The following is a 21,917-nucleotide window of genomic DNA, read 5'->3' on the forward strand; positions in this document are numbered from 1 at the left end:
GAGATTGTTTTCACTGTTTTACCTAGAATTTTCTTGCTGAATGGCTTTGTTCTCTATCTGTTCTTTGACATTCAGTTCAGCTTATTCTAGACCTCTAGCTAAGTTTAGTTTAACTGATCAGAATTCTTCAGTTCTTGTTTTCCCATTTCTAGCCCTGCTTATATGGAGCTGTTTTTTTGGTTTTTTTTTTTCCTTAGGAGGGTCTACTTAGATATTATAGACCCCAGTCAGATTTTCCCAGACCAGGCTGGCTTCTTCTTAGGAGGAAAGAGTCACCTGCATCAGTTTTCCCTGAGGGTGAGTCCCAGCAGGTTGAAAGACTTTCCTATGAAGCCGCTAGATTCTATGCTTTTCCTGTCCTGCCCAGTATGCGGTCCTTGTCTTCCTGTAGTTTCCCACAAGTATAAAGTGGTGTAATGCCTTTAACTTCAGCAGACTCTCCAAGCTGGGGGCATGGTTGAGACAGAGGAAAGGTGGTAGACTGGCTTTAATTGCTTCAGTTTTACAGTCCCTGGGGTCTGAATTCCTTGAGGGAGGGATTCCACCTGCCAGGCCCCACCCCTATCCTTGGGAAGGCACAGCCTCTAGGGAATCAATTCCTTTCAACTGACCAGCCTTTTTGTCTCTCATACAAGCTTAATTTGCCTGTGCCTGGGGCAGTTGGAGCCTGAGAGTCCTTGCAGTTCTATCTAAAAAGCAGTTAAATAGAAACAAAACAAAACTAAACAAAATTATTTTTGGAGCAGGAGCGCTGTTCCTTGGGTTTGTTAATCAAGAGCTTAAGTTGGTATGTTGCTCTGTGTATCTCCAGGTTCTGTGTGTCCCCCCCCCCCCACTTTTTTTAGGCTTGCCCCCTTTTCAAGTATTTTATGCTGTCCAATCCAAAAAAAAACCTCCTTTTTTTCTCTCAGCCCTGCCCCCTCTGTGCTGTGGGGCACATAGAAAGCTCCTCGTACCTTTAGGTCTTATTTGAGGTTTATCTGAGCTGGGTAGTAAGAATTTGTTAGTTAATTCGGCAAGTGGAGCTTGTTTGAGGTTAACCCCCACTGCTAGTAAAGTCTCTTTCCTTTCGCCTCCACGCCAGCCTCCTTGGGGGATGTGTAGTCCTGTACCCAATTGCAGCTGGTCTAGCTTGTCCAGAGTACTGTACATTGTGTGTCCAGTCACTGATGTGGCCCCAGCAATTCTGTACTGTTCCTGGCTATTTACTAGCTATTCTGGAGGACAGACTAAATTCCACACCTCACTAAACCCCCATCTTGGAACTAAATCCCATCAAGATTTCTTGATGTTTACCAGCTGCCTAAATCTACTCTGGGAAGCTGGGGTCTGACACACCTGCTGCCAAAACCTGCTAAAACAGTGCTATAAGCAGTGTTGTGGGGGCATGGGTCCAATGCCTATTTCAGATGCCGTGACCTACCACAGTTCTTGTTTCTGTAGATTTTGTTGAATGAATGCTTCTCAGTTTCTTGTAAGTCCTTTCATCAGTCTCCATAGACTTTGAATGATTGTCTTTGCCAATTTTGACTAACTTAATAGATGTCCGTTTGGGAGAGTATTTTCATCAAGCTCCTTATCTCATCATTCCAATTATTTGTATTTCAATACATTGCTATGCTGCCTAAAATATAAGGGTATAAACAGGGATAAGGTGGAAAAATGATTATGTGTTGCCTAGTGGTAGGAACTCTGTGTGTGTGTGATGTTCAACTTTGATCTACTACCATATCTAATCATAGAGATAAAAACAGCTGTTTATATACTTTATTGCAGTAGACGCAGCCTTACCATACTTTAGTCGGGTTTGCTTTTCAGAATCCTTGAATATTCTCTATGTTTAATGTACTTGTTCTATCATCGTAACAATAGGATGATTGGAGTCTTTATCTCCAACATTCATTGAATATATATCAGAGAGTGGGAATAAATCCTGACCAATAATCCTGTGTTCTTGAAAGGACTGAAAACTGTCAAATTTTATTAAGTGTTTTTAATATTATATGTTCAAATAGATATTATTAATAAATAATAAGTGAATAAATAATGTATTTTAAAGACATATTTTTAGATTTCTCCTTCCTCTATACATTCCTAGAATCTTTTTGACTCTCTCTTGGCCTTGCCATATATATGTATATTTATATATGAAATCTGTTTTCTAAATAGTAATCTTTAGTGGACAAATATTTCTGTCCTCTACTGTTCCAAACATGGAAACTGTTTGCTTAATTCATTGAATTAAAATAGGTCAAACTACAGCAAAATACCCTACCATAACCCAGTAAGTGCTTCCAAAAATTTCAATTTCATAAAATGTAGGGTTACTTTATTGTGAGGTTAATGAAATAGCTTGGACAAGCTTGCCCAGCTAGAATGCTCGGAGTTCTGGAAGTCTCTTTCTGATCCAGATTTGTCCTAGTCTCACCTATCATTTGGTGCCAATTCATGGCTGTTGTCTGCTGTGTTTAGTTATATCAGTGTCGGGAAGAACAATGCTAAGTTTTGTGCTTCTGAAACTTAAAAGAGGTACTGATTCCAGGAATCTCCTAATTGGTTGGTTAGTTTCTGAGCTGGAGAGAGTGGACTGAGAAAATGGGGACTTGCTTCCTCTTTCACTTGATGGGACTGCTAGTTTCATGACCACATCCCTGCTTCTTCCCTACACGGTAACTTGAGCCTGTTTGCGTTTACAAAGGGGGGTGAAGGATGGGGTTTAATTGCTTATTACATTGCTTCTAATCTTCATGTTTTCACTGGCTGCATTGTCATAGAATTTCATTGTTCTAAATGTAAATAAAAATGTTTTATTCTCATTGAATTTACATCAGCAAACCATTCTTCCTATTTTGATATAGTTTTTATAATGACATTTGCTAAAATAAGATCCTTTGTACATCCATTTCACTTACCAATTCTTTTCTCCAGACCTTGGGAATAACTTTAATATGTGTGGACATGTGTTTGTTTAAAGGTATTTGAAGTGGTGGAACGTGTAGAAGAGTTAAGAAGGAAGTGGCCAGTAGCATGGGGGAAGTTAGATGATGGCAGTATTGGTGTGGTGACTCCATATGCTGACCAAGTGTTTAGGATACGTGCTGAACTTCGAAAAAAGAGATTATCTGATGTTAATGTTGAAAGGGTGCTAAATGTTCAAGGTAAGTATTAATTGAAATGAATTAAGTAATTCAAATGGTTATTTCTTTAAAGTGTGTTTAAATTTGATTTTGAATTCTAAAGATCTCTTTTCAGGAGATGCAGTTATATATTGATTTCCTATCAAGTGCTTTAATGTGAAATTTTGCAATTAAAGGTTAAGCTTGTTTATACTTTTATTAAATTTATATGTTCAAATAAAAGGTGTATAAATAAATAGACTTTTTCAATGACCTTAATTATGTAAATGCTGTATAATATCTGTATGCTCTAGTTACAATCACAGTAGCATACAACACATAATGTAGTTTTGTTGTATCTATGGACTAATTTGTTCACGAAGATTTTTTTAAAACTTGTACCTGCCATGCAAATTCTGTTTAAATGCATTTTTAAAAGTTTGTGTTTTTCATCTGTAGGTTTCCCTCTTTTAAACTGTCTTCATGTAAATAATTATTATAAAATGTATGTTTTTAGAAGTATAGAGCAATGCTTGATGTGAGTGCTAAAAAAAAGCAGTATATAATCTTAGATTTCATGGTAATATGCAGTAGTAAAAGTAATATAATATCTAAATCTTGGAAAAAAGTAGTTCACTGTACAATGTATTTTCTAGATCACATAATTTTGGTGGTACGTCTTTGATGGAGCATTAGTAGTAAACTGGAAAGCACTAGAGGAGACCTAGCATAGCTAATGATTTAGAAACTTTCTGTGGGAGTCAGGAATAGTTGAAAGAACTCGGGTTATTTGGCCTAAAGAAGAAAAGACTAAGGACAGACATTAAAACTGTTTTCAAATATTAAAGGTTTGTTATGAATAAGAATAGATGTGCTACTCTAAGAAGTAGCATAAGAAAAAACGTACAAACTAGGTTCTCCATAAGGAAGCAGGAAGCCTTATGGAATCAGCTGTGTTTGCGCTAGATGACCCTGCTTCAAGGAAGGGGTCTTTGTATTGGGTTGGATGTTCGACTAGATGATCTCTATGGTTGCCTCCAGCACTAAAATTTTTAAAAATACAGTGCTTTTATTGTATTAATGGTTCAAAATTACAATCTTAAGTCTTTGATTTTCTCCTTTTTTTGTAGGAAAGCAGTTCAGGGTTTTATTTCTTAGCACAGTCCGTACAAGGCATACTTGTAAACATAAACAGACACCAATTAAAAAGAAAGAGCAGCTGCTGGAAGATTCTACAGAGGACTTAGATTATGGGTTTTTATCTAACTACAAGCTTCTCAATACTGCCATCACAAGAGCGCAATCCCTGGTTGCTGTGGTGGGTGATCCCATTGCTCTGTGCTCTATTGGAAGATGCAGGTAATTACATGTTACTGATGGAAACAGTAAAATGGGAAATGTAAAATGATTTGCGTCCCTTTCTGTACATTTTTCTGTTTGCTTAATTGAGATCAGATTAGTCTTACCCGATATCCAGTGAGAACACTGAAGTATATTGCCTTGGCTCTGTTCATTATAAGCATAATTGTATTTTATTCATTTATCTATTCATTCACTCATTCATCATTCAAGCAAATATTACCCGAGTGCCTACTGTATACAAAACACTTTTCTAGCCAGTGCTGATACATCAGTGAACATAATAGATTTAAAAAAAAGGCTTTCATTTTAGTGGGGAAGAAAGAGGGAGACTGACAAAAAACAAAAGAAGTAAATTAGATGGTGTGGTGGTTTGGAACTGTATGGACCCCCAGAAAATCATGGTCTTAAGCTTATCCATTCCTGTCGGTGTAAACCTATCATAAGTAAGACCTTTTGATGAGGTTACTTCAGTTAAGGTAGGTCTTAATCCTCCTATGGAGTCCTTTGTAAGAAAATGAAATTCAGACGAAGCTAGAGAAAGCCAGAATAGCAAGAAGCTGAAATCAACAAGGCAGAGACTGGCAGATGCCATGAAGGGCCTTGCTATCAGAAGAGCAAAGGATTGCCATAGCTGGTCTTCAGGCAGAAAGCATCGCTTTGATGATATATTGATTTGGACATTTTTCTCAGCCTCAAAAGTCTAGGCTTGTAGGCTAATAATTAATTTCCCATCATTAAAGCCAACGCATTTTATGATGTCTGCTTCATGCAGCCTAGCAAACTATAACATTTGGTATTTTAGGAGGTAAGTTCAATGAAAAAAACTAGAACGTTGTAAGAAGGATGAGGAATGATGGGGCTGGCTTGTAATTTTAAATTTTAATAGGGCCTCATGAAAAAGCTGACATTAGAGGTTTGGAGTGAGCTATGTAGGTATCTGAGGTAAAAATGCTTCAGGAAGAGGGACCAGATAGTGCAAGGGCCCAGAGGCAGTCTCATGTCCACGTGTATCTTGAGTGGAGACTAAATTTTATATAGATGCTTTACTTTTTCTTCCTCCATTGTTGCTTTGGCTCTCCTTTTTTTATTAGTTTCCTCCTCTAGTCATTTTCTCTGAAGGCTTTTTTGTTGTAAATGTTTCTTTATATCTAGTTAATCCAAAGAATCTTAAAATTTGGGGAGTTAGAAGTGATCATTACCTGTCTTTGGATAGCATTGTTAGTATTCATCAGATTTTAATCTTAAGAAACTATTTCTACTGAAGTGTGGTTAAAATATAAACAGGAACAAGTTTCTCTTGATAACACTTGTTACTTAAACCAATTAATTGGAATTTTAACCTTATGAAGCCAGTATTCTAAGACTTGGCCTTTGTAGTACTGAAAAAGTACAATAGCATTAACAGTCCAGCAGTTGAACAGAAATTTAGAGTGATGATACTCAGAAAAGAAAGAGGTATTCTAGTACCTGTCAGAGTGAGTTCAGAATCAATAGAAAGAGTTATAGACAGTCCCCAAATGTCTTCGGTAATTATTTCTTTTTGATATGTTAGAATTAAAGTAGACAAGTCTGTGAAGAAGTGGCCTCTTTTAAACTAAGTTCTCTATTGCAAAATATATATGGCAGCATTTTATTATCTGCTTTCATGTTTTAGCAGGAAAAAAATCTTCTATGGAAAGGGAAACTATTTGGGACCTTTATGAATAACCGTCATGTGTTAGGATTTAAGACCCCAAAAGAAGTTATCTTTTATAGAGGAAAGCCATTAACAAAGGAATCAAGTAGAATATTAATTTATGGTTGTGTTATGAAAAACTTTTTCTTTATAAAAACAAAACTTGAGGGGCCCATGATTTGTTTATAGCTAAACAATTCTGTTGTAAAATACCCTTAATTTTATATACTTAAAATAACTTTTTCTTGTAAATTTTTTTGTATTTTTAAAATAGACTTCCATTCATATTTAGGAACTAATGACAAAAAATTGGGGAAGGAAAATATGTTAAGTCCAAGTTACAAATAAATAGAACTAGTATGCTAACAAGTCTACTAATTTGCCTTCCTTGCTGAGAATTTAACTTTAGTTGTCTTACTACTATTCATTAGAACTCTATTTGGTTAGAATATTGCTGTGTATTTTACCATTTTTCTTTATATTTATCATTTGATTAATGAGAGCGCACATTCAGTTTGATTAGAGTTTTATATATTAAAACATATATAAAATAGGATAATATACATTGAAACCAAGAAACTATTGGTAGCATAAGTACGAGGATAACCTTGAGCCACATTAGTTTTGGCTTCTTATAAATAACTCCAAACATTTACCAACCCAAATATATTTTTTAATTGTCTCCTCATTCTGTATAATCATATTATATTGTGAAATGAATGAGATTAACATTTTTTACCTCTTCTCTGACCATAAATCATTACTTTCTCAGAGCAATTAGGTAAATAATTCTTTCTGAGGCCATGCTGTCAGAGTTACCCATAGCTAATTTTCAACTTCAAGCTGGCTTTCCTGGTGATTTTTTCCTTACCACTCAGGTGTTGTTAAGGGCTGCAAATTAATTTATAAATTGAGCAAAATGTTTTCAGGGAGATAAATATATCATAGGGAAAGAAAATCATATGTCTCATAGCTGATTGGAAATTTTAATTATCTGTGTTATTTGGCCATTTTAATCATGGTTCTAAACTGTGAACTGATAAAGCATATGAATACCTTATTTCATTAGAAATTAATTTAATCTCACAATACTAGAAAATCTGAAGGACTTAATGTGATTCTAGGTTCTACAATAATGGAGAATGAATTTGTTGAATTCATTTGAATTCAACAAATGAATTCAATTAATTCGTTTGAATTAATTCATCAGGACTTTTTTTTCTTTATTTGATATCTACAAAAAACGAAAATGATATTCTCAAATACCAGTTGCATTTTTAGGGAATAATTGCCAGTCTAGAAGTCAGCCAGCTACATATTCTTTTTGTTGTAAGGTATTTTTAACAGAATTTTTCTATTAACCTGAAATGAATGTAGTGAACACCACCTTCCCAACCCAACAAATATTAATATAGTGGCTTCTGTTTATTGGCAGCTTTCTCTGTGCCAGGTGTTGGCTTAAGTGCTTTGCACACATTGCCTCATTCATTTATCCCCAACAGCCCTGCAATGTGGATATATTATTTGCATTTTAAATAGGCAGCTGGATTCAGAGAGGTTAATTTATTGCCCAAGGTCACATAACTAGTAAGTGGTTCTCTCACACAGAGGTTAGATTGACTTCAAAACCCCTCCTGTTCTTTCTGGGTTACCTTGTCTTTCCCAGGAAGTGAAGAATATGCATGTTTAAATCTGTACGGAATGATAAGGTGTACTGAGGGAGTCAATGTTTCTCCAAACCAACGTATTTCATATTTGTGTGGTGATGTGTGTCTACGTGCCTGTCTGTATACTTGTACAAAGGCACACAGACACACTTACACACTCATACTAAAATCTTATGGCCTGAGAATGCCAAGTGTTTTATCGGTGATCCTAGAAGCAAGGTTAACATAAAAACAAACCTAAACTTTATGTTCACACAGTGATTAAAAGTAAGGTTTTGTCCTTTGAAATACCTAAAATTATATTACAGTGAAGAGGCAGATACACATAGTTCCCTTAACCTCTCAGTTTCATTTAGAAGTGGATACTGAGAATTAATGATGCCTTTAAATAACCTTAGTGATGAGTTCTTATCCTCATTCTGTATATAGTTGAAACTCCCAGGTGCTTTTTTCCATTTATGTATATTCAGAAATGCCTTGAATACCATGTATAATACTTCAGTAAGGTATCAGAGAGCTCAAGGGCAGTGTGAATAGTCTTTTGAAAGGCCTTCACTAAAAGAAAAAAGGAAAATCTTTAGTTCTAAAAATAAGAATTTTTGAAGGAAAAACAACTTTTCTTTGTAAGTTTAAAATGAGAAATAAAAGTATTTTAATAATAAAGTGTAATAATACTTGTTTGTACCCCACTTTGCACATAAGGAAACTGAAGTACAGAGAATTTAAGTAATTTGCTTAAGTAATTAGCTACTGAATGACAGTCAGGACGGCAACCCAGTGAGTCTGGTTTTAGGAATCCATGATCCTTGACCGTTTTGCTATAGCAATGGGGCAATCAAAAAATGTCAGATTTTAATGTAAATTTCAGGTTACTTTTGGAACTAGTTTAGCTTAATTAACTTATAGTAGGTGTTTAACGTTATTTCTGAAATGGTGTTCTTTAGCATGAACGCTATTCCTTTGAGTTCCCAGGGTCTTGTACACCAAAATTGTCATTGAGCTACCAGCTTCTTTTGATGTTATTTCTGAAATGGTGTTCTTTAGCATGAACGCTATTCCTTTGAGTCCCCAGGGTCTTGTACACCAAAATTGTCATTAAGCTACCAGCTTCTTTTGATGTATGAGGTTGTTTGAAGGTGCTCCTTAACTGAATGGTACTTCAAATACTGGGCAATGTATTTGAGGTTGTGAGGGATGTATAGGAGCAGGGTATAGCATTTTAAAAGGCAGTTTTAAAATAGAGCATGTTCTAGCATTTTGTCTAGGTAAACTGGAAATGAAAATATGTTTTAAGAAATTGACATGAAAAACTAAGTTAGATATAATAAAAGCCAATTCATTGTCTTTGTTGCTTTCCTTTGTCTTAAATTTCAAGAGAAATAAGAAATGATGTTTAATGAAATTGAGAGTTTATCAGTTGGAATAAAAAAACTTTCTTTTGAATATAGCATAAATCTTCATACAGTTGAGTACTGTAGCTATTTTTATCAGAAGGTGGGGAAAGTTTATGGATTTTAGATACTGAGTGCTGCATAGAGATAATCCTTCCTTGGCTACCAAATTAAGAGAAAAAGTGTAATTCCTTCAAAAGGGTTCTTTCTTTTTTTTTTCCTGAGTGTAATTTTATTGAGATATATTCACACAGAAGTGTTTTGAACCACAAAAATAAAGGGCAGCTTTTCAGTGTGCATGTGCACTCTTCCTGTAACTGAATGACTATCTTGTTAGCTTTTATGTCTTATGGTCAGAAATACATATTTACTATTTTATAGTGTTTTTACTTCTCCTGTTGTTTACATAAATTTTTTCTGGACCATTTCGTAAACTCATCTTTCAAAACTAGAAAAGATGGTAGAAGACATATAAAAGAGAAACGTGTTGAAAATTAAATTCTACAAAAGTTTTATGAATATATTAATAACCAAATTCCCATTCATAAACTAACTTTTATAATATAAGCCTTTCATTTATGCTTCTTGAAGCCATCTTGATTACCAGCTGTCCACCTGGACACAAGGATACCAACTTGGGAAGAAACCAGATCACTTAACTTTTATAGATAATAAACAGTCTTTGAATCTGATATTAAACATGGGTATGCATATTTGTAAAAGTCATTTAAAATTTAAAAACTTTATATTGTTGTCTTTCGTAGTATATATTTAATATTTTAAATATTTGGAGATCAGTTTTTAAACCGTCAGGAGCAACAGTGTGCAACTACAACAAGTTTTGAATGTAATTTTATCTGTTAATGTATATTAATTTGATTAGGCAATGAATAATCAATATTAAAATTAGCATTCCAACTTTCTATATTTTTCATAGTTGCTTTAACTCTTAACTTAGTGTTATAAGTTGTACTTGTGATAAGTATCTGTTAAGAGAAAAACCTAGTTATCGCTAGTTATTTCTTAATGATCCTCATGGGGATTATCTACTTTGTGGCTCAAATTTATGTCCTGGATTGGCTTAACCATTTCAGGATGACCCAGGCTACTTTGGGCCCATTATTCATACTGATCTTTAAAATACATACAGATATATGCCTAGAAAGAGTATACCTAGAAATAATAAATCTTCTGTAAAATGGGTTGTCAGTTTTCAAATCCTTACTTAATATATGGATATCAAAAAATGCTATTCTAGATTAGTGTACATAGTTGAACATGGGCCCTGTTGCTTGTACTGATCTGCCAAAATTAATTGAGTCTAATTTGTGTGTATTATAATATTAGGCATGACTTAGTTCAGAATTTAAGTATTTGGGGGGTAGGGTGGGCGATTCAGATTTTTCTTTAGTTGCTTGTGTTGATACCCATGATCTTATCTACTGAAATTGTAAACTGATCTTTTAAATGTTTTTTCTGTAGGAAATTTTGGGAGCGATTTATTGCCATATGTCATGAAAATAATAGCCTACATGGAATCACTTTTGAACAGATCAAAGCTCAGTTAGAGGCTTTAGAACTAAAGAAGACATATGTGTTAAATCCACTGGCACCTGAATTTATCCCCCGGGCTCTAAGACTGCAGCATTCTGGAGGAAATAGCAACAAACAACAACAATCGCCACCCAAGGTAAAGTCTCAGTTAATGTAGCTGAAGTGGTTAAAGGTAGAGAACAGCATAGAAGTGTCGAAGCTTTATTGGGCTGCAAGTTACTTTTTTTTTTTGCAAGTTATTTTTAAGTATTGAAATTGAAGTTTACATTTGGTGATAAGCACAGTTTCAGCAAGGAATTTGTCTAGATTTGGATATGTAAGTGAAAATACACTGTGATGTTTAGCCATGTTTAACGTCGTAATCATCCTCAAAAAGTTTTTAAGTAGTGGTTGCTCCTGGTATCCTTCACATAATAACCTCCCAGTCCACTCTTACTAAGAGACTTGTTTTAGTGAGATATGAATAAAACAAAGCAGTTTTAAAGTTGGTATCTTATGAAAAACATGCTCTAAAGCATATTATATGCAAAGAATAATGATATAATAACAATTCTGTAATGAAAATAATTAAGGTCCTTTATTGATGGCCCATTAATTTAAAGTGGAATTTGAAGCAGTGAGAACATTTGGCCAACTTTTTGAAGTTTATTTTAATCAGTTTTGACCTATATTAGTTGTAAAAGTAGTAGTCCTGTCAGATGGCATAAAGGAGGGGAATCAAGGCCATTTCTACTTTTGAACTATAGTTATTTTGGACAGAGACAGCTGGCTTATTTGCTAGGGTGCCTGGGGGAAAATGCTTGCATTTATCATCTAGAAAAGGAAGTTATGAGAATGGCATGTTTAGTATTTGTTTCAGTTGTTTTTGTGTTCATAGTCACCAGTGTGGTATTAAACTTATTGACATGAATCAAGGCTATGTCAGTTTTGGACTTTCAAAAATGTAAACTGTAATGTAAACTCAATAGTTAATGGTTTAATATTTTGAAAATCTTTTAGGTAAGGATTAAAGCCAAGAAGAGAGGTACTTTCTATTGTTAATTTACTGTTGCATATTCTTAGTTTCATAAAAATGGACTTCATGTACAATAATGCTTTAATGATCTGACACTATTAAGGCATTAGGCATTCTGCAGAACAAATTGCCTAGATTTCTATAGCTTAAATTATTAATAAATTAATGATCAATTCACTTATCAAAGTTAAGTTTCTTCTATGTGCCAGATGTTATGATAGGTCCTAAAGAAGCAAAAGAGCCCTTAAATTCTCCTGTAGCAGGCGCTGGGGTTGGGGTGAGGTGGTAGAGGGATGGTGATTACAGGAAATAGGTAGATTCAAGGAAGTTTCCACAGAGGCGATCACATCTAGGAGTCCCCTAGGTGAAACAGACGTGGGAGATTGGGGAGACGTGAAAATTAGAATATAAGCTCCATTAGGTATAGATTTTTACCTGTATCGTTTACTGCTATAGTCCCAGTGCCTAAAACAATGTCTGGCTCAAAACAGATGCTTAGAGTTTTTAAGTGAAGGAGTAAAACTTAAGAAAATATACACAAGAGATGAGTGATTTGAGAGGGTGTGACTCTACAGCAAACAGCAAGTAGCTTAGTGTATGTGAGGGAGTAAGGAACCCAGGTAGAAAGTTTTAATTGTACTGCTTTTTATTTAAGATGTAAAATAATTGTACCCTTTACACATTCTTAAATACAATGGAGGAACCGTGAATTCTTCCTATTTAATTGAGCAATATAGGCATCTATTACTGTACCACAGATGAAACTAGATTGAAGCCATGATGCCAAATATGGACCGCCCCTAAGCAAGATCCTGCCATGTGCTTTTTGTTTTTGTTTTAAAGGTGAAGAAAATGTGTTGAATCCACTTGCTTTTCCAAAACTATAAACTCCTTGAAGACAAAAATCCTATTCTATATATTTTTTATGGCCCCTAGTGCCTAGCCCCACTCTTTGCTCGTATAATATGCTCAGTAAGTATCTGTTAAGTGAATCATGGTTATAGTGCCTCTAACAAGAGTGTAATTTGCCTTTCTTCTTTCATTGATATGGTTGTATAATTGAAGGCCAAAGCAGTCCTCTTCCATTTTTTTTTAACTTTTTAGAAAATCTTCACTGATCCTATGGGTATCTTGTTTTTACAAGTGGTTCACTGTATTATTTATATATCTGATTATGTAAAGTTATTGATTACTGATTATACCATGTATATAAATAATCAGTAATTTTATATAACTGAGGTATGGTGAGCCATAGGTTATTTTTGTCACCTTATTTCCCTTCTCCCTCCAGTATTTTAACTTCCATTAAATTGTTTTATGAGATTTGAATTTGTACGAGTCTTTTTTCTTTAATGTTTTAGTGTGGAAAATTTTAACATGCATATAAGTCGAGAGAATAGTATAATGATCCTATCATCCAGCTCCATTAATTATAAGCTTATTCTTGTTTCATCTGTATCCCACTTTCTCCATCACACTTCTCCCACATACATACTGGATAGTTTTGAAACAAATCCCAGATACCATTTTATTTTATGTGCTAGGATCTCTTGGTGAAAGGGGATGAAAGGATATTTCTGAAAATGTGAAACAAGGCCATACTTTTTTTTGTTGTTTTCTTAATATTTAACTTTTATCACAGTTTTGTGCATAAGACATTAAAAACTGGTATCTTTAAAAACTGGTATCTTTAATGTTAGAAAAAGATTTCATTCCCAGTAATACATGCATTAGGCCTCAACCTTTTCCTACAGTGTTTTCTTCAGTAAGAGTTCATGTAGATAAAATCATCAAAGACTGGACAGTGCTTAAAAACGCTCTTAGGTCCTCTTCTTCAGGGTTGGGTTGGTAACAAACCATCCCCCTAGCATCTACCAATCAAGTAACTTCATTCTCCTAAGGAAGACTTCAGTTCTGTGATAAGATTTAGTGAAGAAATAAAATGTTAGCCTTACTCTCTCTAGTCATCATTTATGGTAAAGAATATGTTTCATGGGCCCTGCAGTATTAGTATGTAGATAAACAAGCTGCTCAACTCATTCTGCTCACGGCTGGGGGCAATGTTTGGAGGCTTTGTGAAAATGAACCAGCTTCATTTGCATAAATTGTAAGAACTATTCAGACGATAAATACTATTCAGAAATGAATTATCTGCAAACCACCATAGCATCATTTCATAGATGATAATTTGTTAGTTGTTTTTTACTACATGTATCTAGCTATTGATTTTGTGTCCCACTTCCAGTCATCAGAAATTGTGTCCCTCTTATTTATCTCAGTTTCTGGCCAGAGTGGAGAACTTATGGTAGACACTCAGAAAACAGTTATTGAATGAATAAATAAGGTAAAAAATGAGTAAATGTATGCATGAATGAGATTTGAATGAGTAAATGGTTAAATATCAAAAAGATAATCCTCAAAAAATAGTTGCTTGGAACTTCATTTGCCTATAAAAATACTTGTATTAATTAGCATTCTACCAAAGATAGATCTCCTTTCTGAGATTTAGTAATGAAAATTTGAATTTATTTTATGGGATGACTTTTTTTTTTTTAACTTTTTTTATTATATAGTATAACATATATACAAAGCAGTAGTTTTCAAATAACTCTTCAACAAGTAATTACAGGACAGATCCCGGAATTTTCATGGGTTACCATACGATCCTTTCGTATTTTTCCTATTAGCTGCTCCAGAATACAGGAGTCTAGAGGGCTTAAATATTTTATCATCACAATCGACTTTTCTCCTTTTTTGTTTTGTGAAAAATAACACATATATATATATAAACTATAGATTTCAAAGCACAGCACCACAATTAGTTGTAGAACATATTTCAGGGTTTGATATGGGTTACAATTTCACAATTACAGATTTTTACTTCTACCTGCTCTAAAACACTGGAGACAGAAAGATATCAGTTTAGCGATTCAGCATTCATATTCATTTGTTAAATCCTATTTTCTCTGTATAACTCCACCATCACCTTTGATCTTTCCATCCCTCTTTTTAGGGGTGTTTGGGCTATGGCAATTCTAAATTTTTCATACTGGAAGGTTCTGTTACTAATATAGGAGTAGGAAGATGGAACTATCTGATGTTCTGGAGAGGCTGGGCTAGGTTTCAGGACTTATCTGGGCCAGGGACCCACCTGGAGGTTATAGATTTCTGAAAAATTATTCTAGTGCATGGAATCCTTATGAAATCTGGTTTCTCTGATCTGGGTTTTACAAGGTCGAAATCAAGGTGTTGGCCAACTGGGCTTTTATCTGGAACATCTAGGAAGAATCTGCTTCCAAGCTCATGCTGATTGTTGATAGAATCCAGTTCAGTGTGGTGGAAGGACTGAGGTCCCCCTTTCCTTGCTAGCTGTCAGATGGGAGCCTTCCTTTCTAGAGACCTTCAATCCTTACATGAAAACTCCTTCATTTCAAAATCAGTAACAGCTTAGTGAATTTTCTCTCCCTTGGAAACTCTCTTGCTGTATCTCTCTGACTCCAGTTGGAGAAATTTCTCTGCCTTTAAGGGTTCAGGTGATTAGGTTAGGCCCATCCAGATAATCCAGTATTATCCTATTTTAAGGTCCATTAACCTTAATTATATCTGCAAAGTCCTTTGCCATGTGACAGTCTGAGCCTATTCTGCCTATCACATTCTGACATGATTGCTATGTTGTCCACGTTCATCACACCTGTCCCTGGTTAATGGGTCTTTAGCAAGTTGCAGTGATAATGTTTGCATGCTGAGAAATCTAAATGATTTGTTACCCTCTTGGAACTATCTTATCTTTTCTGTCCCTGGACCTGCTTTCTTTTGTCAGTGTATCTCCCATGGCTACTCTTGTCACTTCTAATTGTTCATGCTTCTAATCTTCTTATTTCTGCAATCTCTGATGTTAGCCACTTTTCTCCTTTTTACTTTGTCTTTTCTTCTGCCTACTTTTCTTATCTATTTGCCAGAAGTTTGTTTTTTATTTCCAATGCCAGTCAGTTTATCTTCTGTTTAGTGAACCAACTATGATTCTTTCTGAGCTATTTTTTTCCCTGACTTTAAAGAGTTAAATGTTAGCTGCCCTTGCTCAACCATAATTAACCAACCAATTCCAAATTTTCAATGTTCACTGCTCATCTGAATATTTGAAGTTGCTAACAGTTACACAGATAGATCAGTGAAGTATCATCATACTTTTGCTTTACTCAAGAATCAATTTTTGTTCCTGCTATGTATCTTTTTTATTATTATTAATTAAAAAAAATTAACTAACAACATGTAGAAATCATTCCATTCTACATATACAATCAGTAATTCTTAATATCATCACATAGATGTATGATCATCATTTCTTGGTACATTTGCATCGATTTAGAAAAAGAAATAGCAAGACAACAGAAAAAGAAATAAAAGATAATAGAGAGAAAAAAATAAAAATAATAAAAAATAAATAAAATATATAAAAAAATGAAAAAACTATAGCTCAGATGCAGCTTCATTCAGTGTTTATAATTACATTACAATTAGGTAGTATTGTGCTGTCCATTTTTGAGTTTTTGTATCCAGTCCTGTTGCACAGTCTGTATTCCTTCAGCTCCAATTACCCATTATCTTACCCTATTTCTAACTCCTCATGGTCTCTGTTACCAATGACATATTCCAAGTTTATTCTCGAATGTCGGTTCACATCAGTGGGACCATACAGTATTTGTCCTTTAGTTTTTGGCTAGTCTCACTCAGCATAACGTTCTCTAGGTCCATCCATGTTATTACATGCTTCATAAGTTTATTCTGTCTTAAAGCTGCATAATATTCCATCGTATGTATATACCACAGTTTGTTTAGCCACTCGTCTGTTGATGGACATTTTGGCTGTTTCCATCTCTTTGCAATTGTAAATAATGCTGGTATAAACATTGGTGTGCAAATGTCCGTTTGTGTCTTTGCCCTTAATTCCTTTGAGTAGATTCCTAGCAATGGTATTGCTGGGTCGTATGGCAATTCTATATTCAGCTTTTTGAGGAACCGCCAAACTGCCTTCCACAGTGGTTGCACCATTTGACATTCCCACCAACAGTGGATAAGTGTGCCTCTTTCTCCGCATCCTCTCCAGCACTTGTCATTTTCTGTTTTGTTGATAATGGCCATTCTGGTGGGTGTGAGATGATATCTCATTGTGGTTTTGATTTGCATTTCTCTAATGGCCAGGGACATTGACCATCTCTTCATGTGCCTTTTGGCCATTTGTATTTCCTCTTCTGAGAGGTGTCTATTCAAGTCTTTTTCCCATTTTGTAATTGGGTTGGCTGTCTTTTTGTTGTTGAGTTGAACAATCTCTTTATAAATTCTGGATACTAGACCTTTATCTGATATGTCGTTTCCAAATATTGTCTTCCATTGTGTAGGCTGTCTTTCTACTTTCTTGATGAAGTTCTTTGATGCACAATAGTGTTTAATTTTGAGGAGCTCCCATTTATTTATTTCTTTCTTCAGTGCTCTTGCTTTAGGTTTAAGGTCCATAAAACCGCCTCCAATTGTAAGATTCATAAGATATCTCCCTACATTTTCCTCTAACTGTTTTATGGTCTTAGAGCTAATGTTTAGATCTTTGATCCATTTTGAGTTAACTTTTGTATAGGGTGTGAGATACGGGTCCTCTTTCATTCTCTTGCATATGGATATCCAGTTCTTTAGGCACCGTTTATTGAAGAGACTGTTCTGTCCCAGGTGAGTTGGCTTGACTGCCTTATCAAAGATCAAATGTCCATAGATGAGAGGGTCTATATCTGAGCACTCTATTCGATTCCATTGGTCGATATATCTATCTTTATGCCAGTACCATGCTGTTTTGACCACTGTGGCTTCATAATATGCCTTAAAGTCAGGCAGTGCAAGACCTCCAGCTTCGTTTTTTTTCCTCAAGATGTTTTTAGCAATTCGGGGCACCCTGCCCTTCCAGATAAATTTGCTTATTGGTTTTTCTATTTCTGAAAAATAAGTTGTTGGGATTTTGATTGGTATTGCGTTGAATCTGTAAATCAATTTAGGTAGAATTGACATCTTAACTATATTTAGTCTTCCAATCCATGAACACGGTATGCCCTTCCATCTATTTAGGTCTTCTGTGATTTCTTCTAACAGTTTCTTGTAGTTTTCTTTGTATAGGTCTTTTGTCTCTTTAGTTAAATTTATTCCTAGGTATTTTATTCTTTTAGTTGCAATTGTAAATGGAATTTGTTTCTTGATTTCCCCCTCAGCTTGTTCATTGCTAGTGTATAGAAATGCTACAGATTTTTGAATGTTGATCTTGTAACCTGCTACTTTGCTGTACTCTTTTATTAGCTCTAGTAGTTTTGTTGGGGATTTTTCTGGGTTTTCGACGTGTAGTATCATATCGTCTGCAAACAGTGATAGTTTTACTTCTTCCTTTCCAATTTTGATGCCTTGTATTTCTTTTTCTTGTCTAATTGCTCTGGCTAGAACCTCCAACACGATGTTGAATAATAGTGGTGATAATGGACATCCTTGTCTTGTTCCTGATCTCAGGGGGAAAGTTTTCAATTTTTCCCCATTGAGGATGATATTAGCTGTTGGTTTTTCATATATTCCCTCTATCATTTTAAGGAAGTTCCCTTGTATTCCTATCCTTTGAAGTGTTTTCAACAGGAAAGGATGTTGTATCTTGTCAAATGCCTTCTCTGTATCAATTGAGATGATCATGTGATTTTTCTGCTTTGATTTGTTGATATGGTGTATTACATTAATTGATTTTCTTATGTTGAACCATCCTTGCATACCTGGGATGAATCCTACTTGGTCATGATGTATAATTCTTTTAATGTGTTGCTGGATTCGATTTGCTAGAATTTTGTTGAGGATTTTTGCATCTGTATTCATTAGAGAGATGAGTAGTTTTCTTTTTTTGTAATGTCTTTGCCTGGTTTTGGTATGAGGGTGATGTTGGCTTCATAGAATGAATTAGGTAGCTTTCCCTCCACTTCAATTTTTTTGAAGAGTTTGAGCAGAGTTGGTACTAATTCTTTCTGGAATGTTTGGTAGAATTCACATGTGAAGCCATCTGGTCCTGGACTTTTCTTTTTGGGAAGCTTTTGAATGACTGATTCCATTTCTTTACTTGTGATTGGTTTGTCGAGGTCATCTATTTCTTCTTGAGTCAAAGTTGGTTGTTCATGCTTTCTAGGAACTTGTCCATTTCATCTACATTGTTGTATTTATTAGCGTAAAGTTGTTCATAGTATCCTGTTATTACCTCCTTTATTTCTGTGAGGTCAGTGGTTATGTCTCCTCTTCCATTTCTGATCTTATTTATTTGCGTCCTCTCTCTTCTTCTTTTTGTCAGTCTTGCTAAGGGCCCATCAATCTTGTTGATTTTCTCATAGAACCAACTTCTGGTCTTATTGATTTTCTCTATTGTTTTCATGTTCTCAATTTCATTTATTTCTGCTCTAATCTTTGTTATTTCTTTCCTTTTGCTTGCTTTGGGGTTAGTTTGCTGTTCTTTCTCCAATTCTTCCAAGTGGACAGTTAATTCCCGAATTTTTGCCCTTTCTTCTTTTCTGATATAGGCATTTAGGGCAATAAATTTCCGTCTTAGCACTGCCTTTGCTGCGTCCCATAGGTTTTGATATGTTTTGTTTTCATTTTCATTCGCCTCGAGATATTTACTAATTTCTCTTGTAGTTTCTTCCTTGACCCACTGGTTGTTTAAGAGTGTGTTGTTGAGCCTCCATGTATTTGTGAATTTTCTGGCACTCTGCCTATTATTGATTTCCAACTTCATTCCTTTATGATCTGAGAAAGTGTTGTGTATGATTTCAATCTTTTTAAATTTGTTGAGACTTGCTTTGTGACCCAGCATATGGTCTATCTTTGAGAATGATCCATGAGCACTTGAGAAAAAGGTGAATCCTGCTGTTGTGGGGTCTAATGTCCTATAAATGTCTGTTAAGTCTAGCTCATTTATTGTAATATTCAAATTCTCTGTTCCTTTATTGATCCTCTGTCTAGATGTTCTGTGCATTGATGAGAGTGGGGAATTGAAGTCTCCAACTATTATGGTAGATGTGTCTATTTCCCTTTTCAGTAATTGCAGTGTATTCCTCACGTATTTTGGGGCATTCTGATTCTGTGCGTAAATATTTATGATTGTTATGTCTTCTTGTTTAATTGTTCCTTTTATTAGTATATAGTATCCTTCTTTGTCTCTTTTAACTGTTTTACATTTGAAGTCTAATTTGTTGGATATTAGTATAGCCACTCCTGCTCTTTTCTGGTTGTTATTTGCATGAAATATCTTTTCCCAACCTTTCACTTTCAACCTATGTTTATCTTTGGGTCTAAGATGTGTTTCCTGTAGACAGCATATAGAAGGATCCTGTTTTTTAATCCATTCTGCCAGTCTGTGTCTTTTGATTGGGGAATTCAGTCCATTAACATTTAGTGTTATTACTGTTTGGATAATATTTTCCTCTACCATTTTGCCTTTTGTACTATATATATCATATCTGATCTTCCTTCTTTCTACACTCTTCTCCATACCTCTCTCTTCTGTCTTTTTGTATCTGACTCTAGTGCTCCCTTTAATATTTCTTGCAGAGCTGGTCTCTTGGTCACAAATTCTCTCAGTGACTTTTTGTCTGAGAATGTTTTAATTTCTCCCTCATTTTTGAAGGATAATTTTGCTGGATATAGGAGTCTTGGTTGGCAGTTTTTCTCTTTTAGTAATTTAAATATATCATCCCACTGTCTTCTAGCTTCCATGGTTTCTGCTGAGAAATCTACACATAGTCTTATTGGGTTTCCCTTTTATGTGATGGATTGTTTTTCTCTTGCTGCTTTCAAGATCCTCTCTTTCTCTTTGACCTCTGACATTCTAACTAGTAAGTGTCTTGGAGAACGCCTATTTGGGTCTATTCTCTTTGGGGTGCGCTGCACTTCTTGGATCTGTAATTTTAGGTCTTTCATAAGAGTTGGGAAATTTTCAGTGATAATTTCTTCCATTAGTTTTTCTCCTCCTTTTCCCTTCTCTTCTCCTTCTGGGACACCCACAACACGTATATTTGTGCGCTTCATATTGTCATTCAGTTCCCTGATCCCCTGCTCAAGTTTTTCCATTCTTTTCCCTATAGTTTCTGTTTCTTTTTGGATTTCAGATGTTCCAACCTCCAGTTCACTAATTCTAACCTTTGTCTCTTGAAATCTACCATTGTAGGTTTCCATTGTTTTTTTCATCTCTTCTACTGTATCTTTCAATCCCATAAATTCTGTGATTTGTTTTTTCAGACTTTCCATTTCTTCTTTTTGTTCATCCCTTGCCTTCTTCATGTCCTCCCTCAAGTTATTGATTTGGTTTTTGAAGAGGTTTTCCACTTTTGTTCGTATATTCAGAATTAGTTGTCTCAGCTCCTGTATCTCATTTGAGCTATTGGTTTGTTCCTTTGACTGGGCCATATCTTCAATTTTCCTGGTATGATTTGTTATTTTTTGCTGGTGTCTGGGCATTTAATCAGATTTCCCTGAGTGTGGAACCCAGCAGGTTGAAAGACTTTCCTGTGAAGTCTCTGGGCTCTGTTTTTCATATCCTGCCCAGTATGTGGTGCTTGTGTGTCTGCGGGTCCCACCAGCAAAAGATGTTGTGGCTCCTTTAACTTTGGAAGACTCTCGATGCTGGGTGTGTGGTGGAGACAGAGGAAAGGTTGTAGGCTGTTTTTAATGGCTTCAAATTGTGAAGTCCTGGGATCTGAATTCCTTGAGAGAGGGATTCCACCTGAGTTGTGTTTCACCCCTCCCACAGGGAAGGTTCAGGTGGTAGAGAGCCCTGAAAGCAGCCTGTTTCTGCGTTTGGGGCTGTTGCAACCTGTGTAATCCCAGCGCTGGGCCCAGAGGCAACCAAGCCTCCGTAGAAACAGCCGCAGAAGGCTCTGTTTCGTCCCCTTTCCTCTTTTTCAGTTAGCCCAATTGGTGACTTCCGCCTTGATCAGTTTTGCCTGAGCTAGGGGCCTATTTTTAGTAGTCAGAAGTTGTTCCTTAATGCTTCTATTGGTGTTAGGTAGGACTCAGTCTCTACTACTGTTGGAGACTCTTTCCTTTCCCTCCGGGAAGCCACGTTTGTGGGAGGGGCGCTGG

At 35.4% G+C, this 21,917-nt stretch overlaps 1 protein-coding gene across 4 annotated transcripts in view; it reads left to right on the forward strand.

The window, feature by feature from the left end:
* HELZ (helicase with zinc finger) overlaps positions 1-21,917 on the forward strand; it is a 268,807-nt gene that overhangs the window by 147,530 nt on the left and 99,360 nt on the right. For all 4 annotated transcript variants that reach the window (XM_077163622.1, XM_077163623.1, XM_077163625.1 and 1 more), the window contains 3 exons: positions 2,975-3,158; positions 4,247-4,475; positions 10,694-10,901. In XM_077163622.1, the coding sequence (XP_077019737.1) occupies positions 2,975-3,158; positions 4,247-4,475; positions 10,694-10,901 (621 nt within the window). The remainder of the gene's footprint in view (positions 1-2,974; positions 3,159-4,246; positions 4,476-10,693; positions 10,902-21,917) is intronic.

The sequence above is a fragment of the Tamandua tetradactyla genome, chromosome 6, assembly GCF_023851605.1.
Source record: "Tamandua tetradactyla isolate mTamTet1 chromosome 6, mTamTet1.pri, whole genome shotgun sequence".
NCBI lineage: Eukaryota > Metazoa > Chordata > Mammalia > Pilosa > Myrmecophagidae > Tamandua > Tamandua tetradactyla.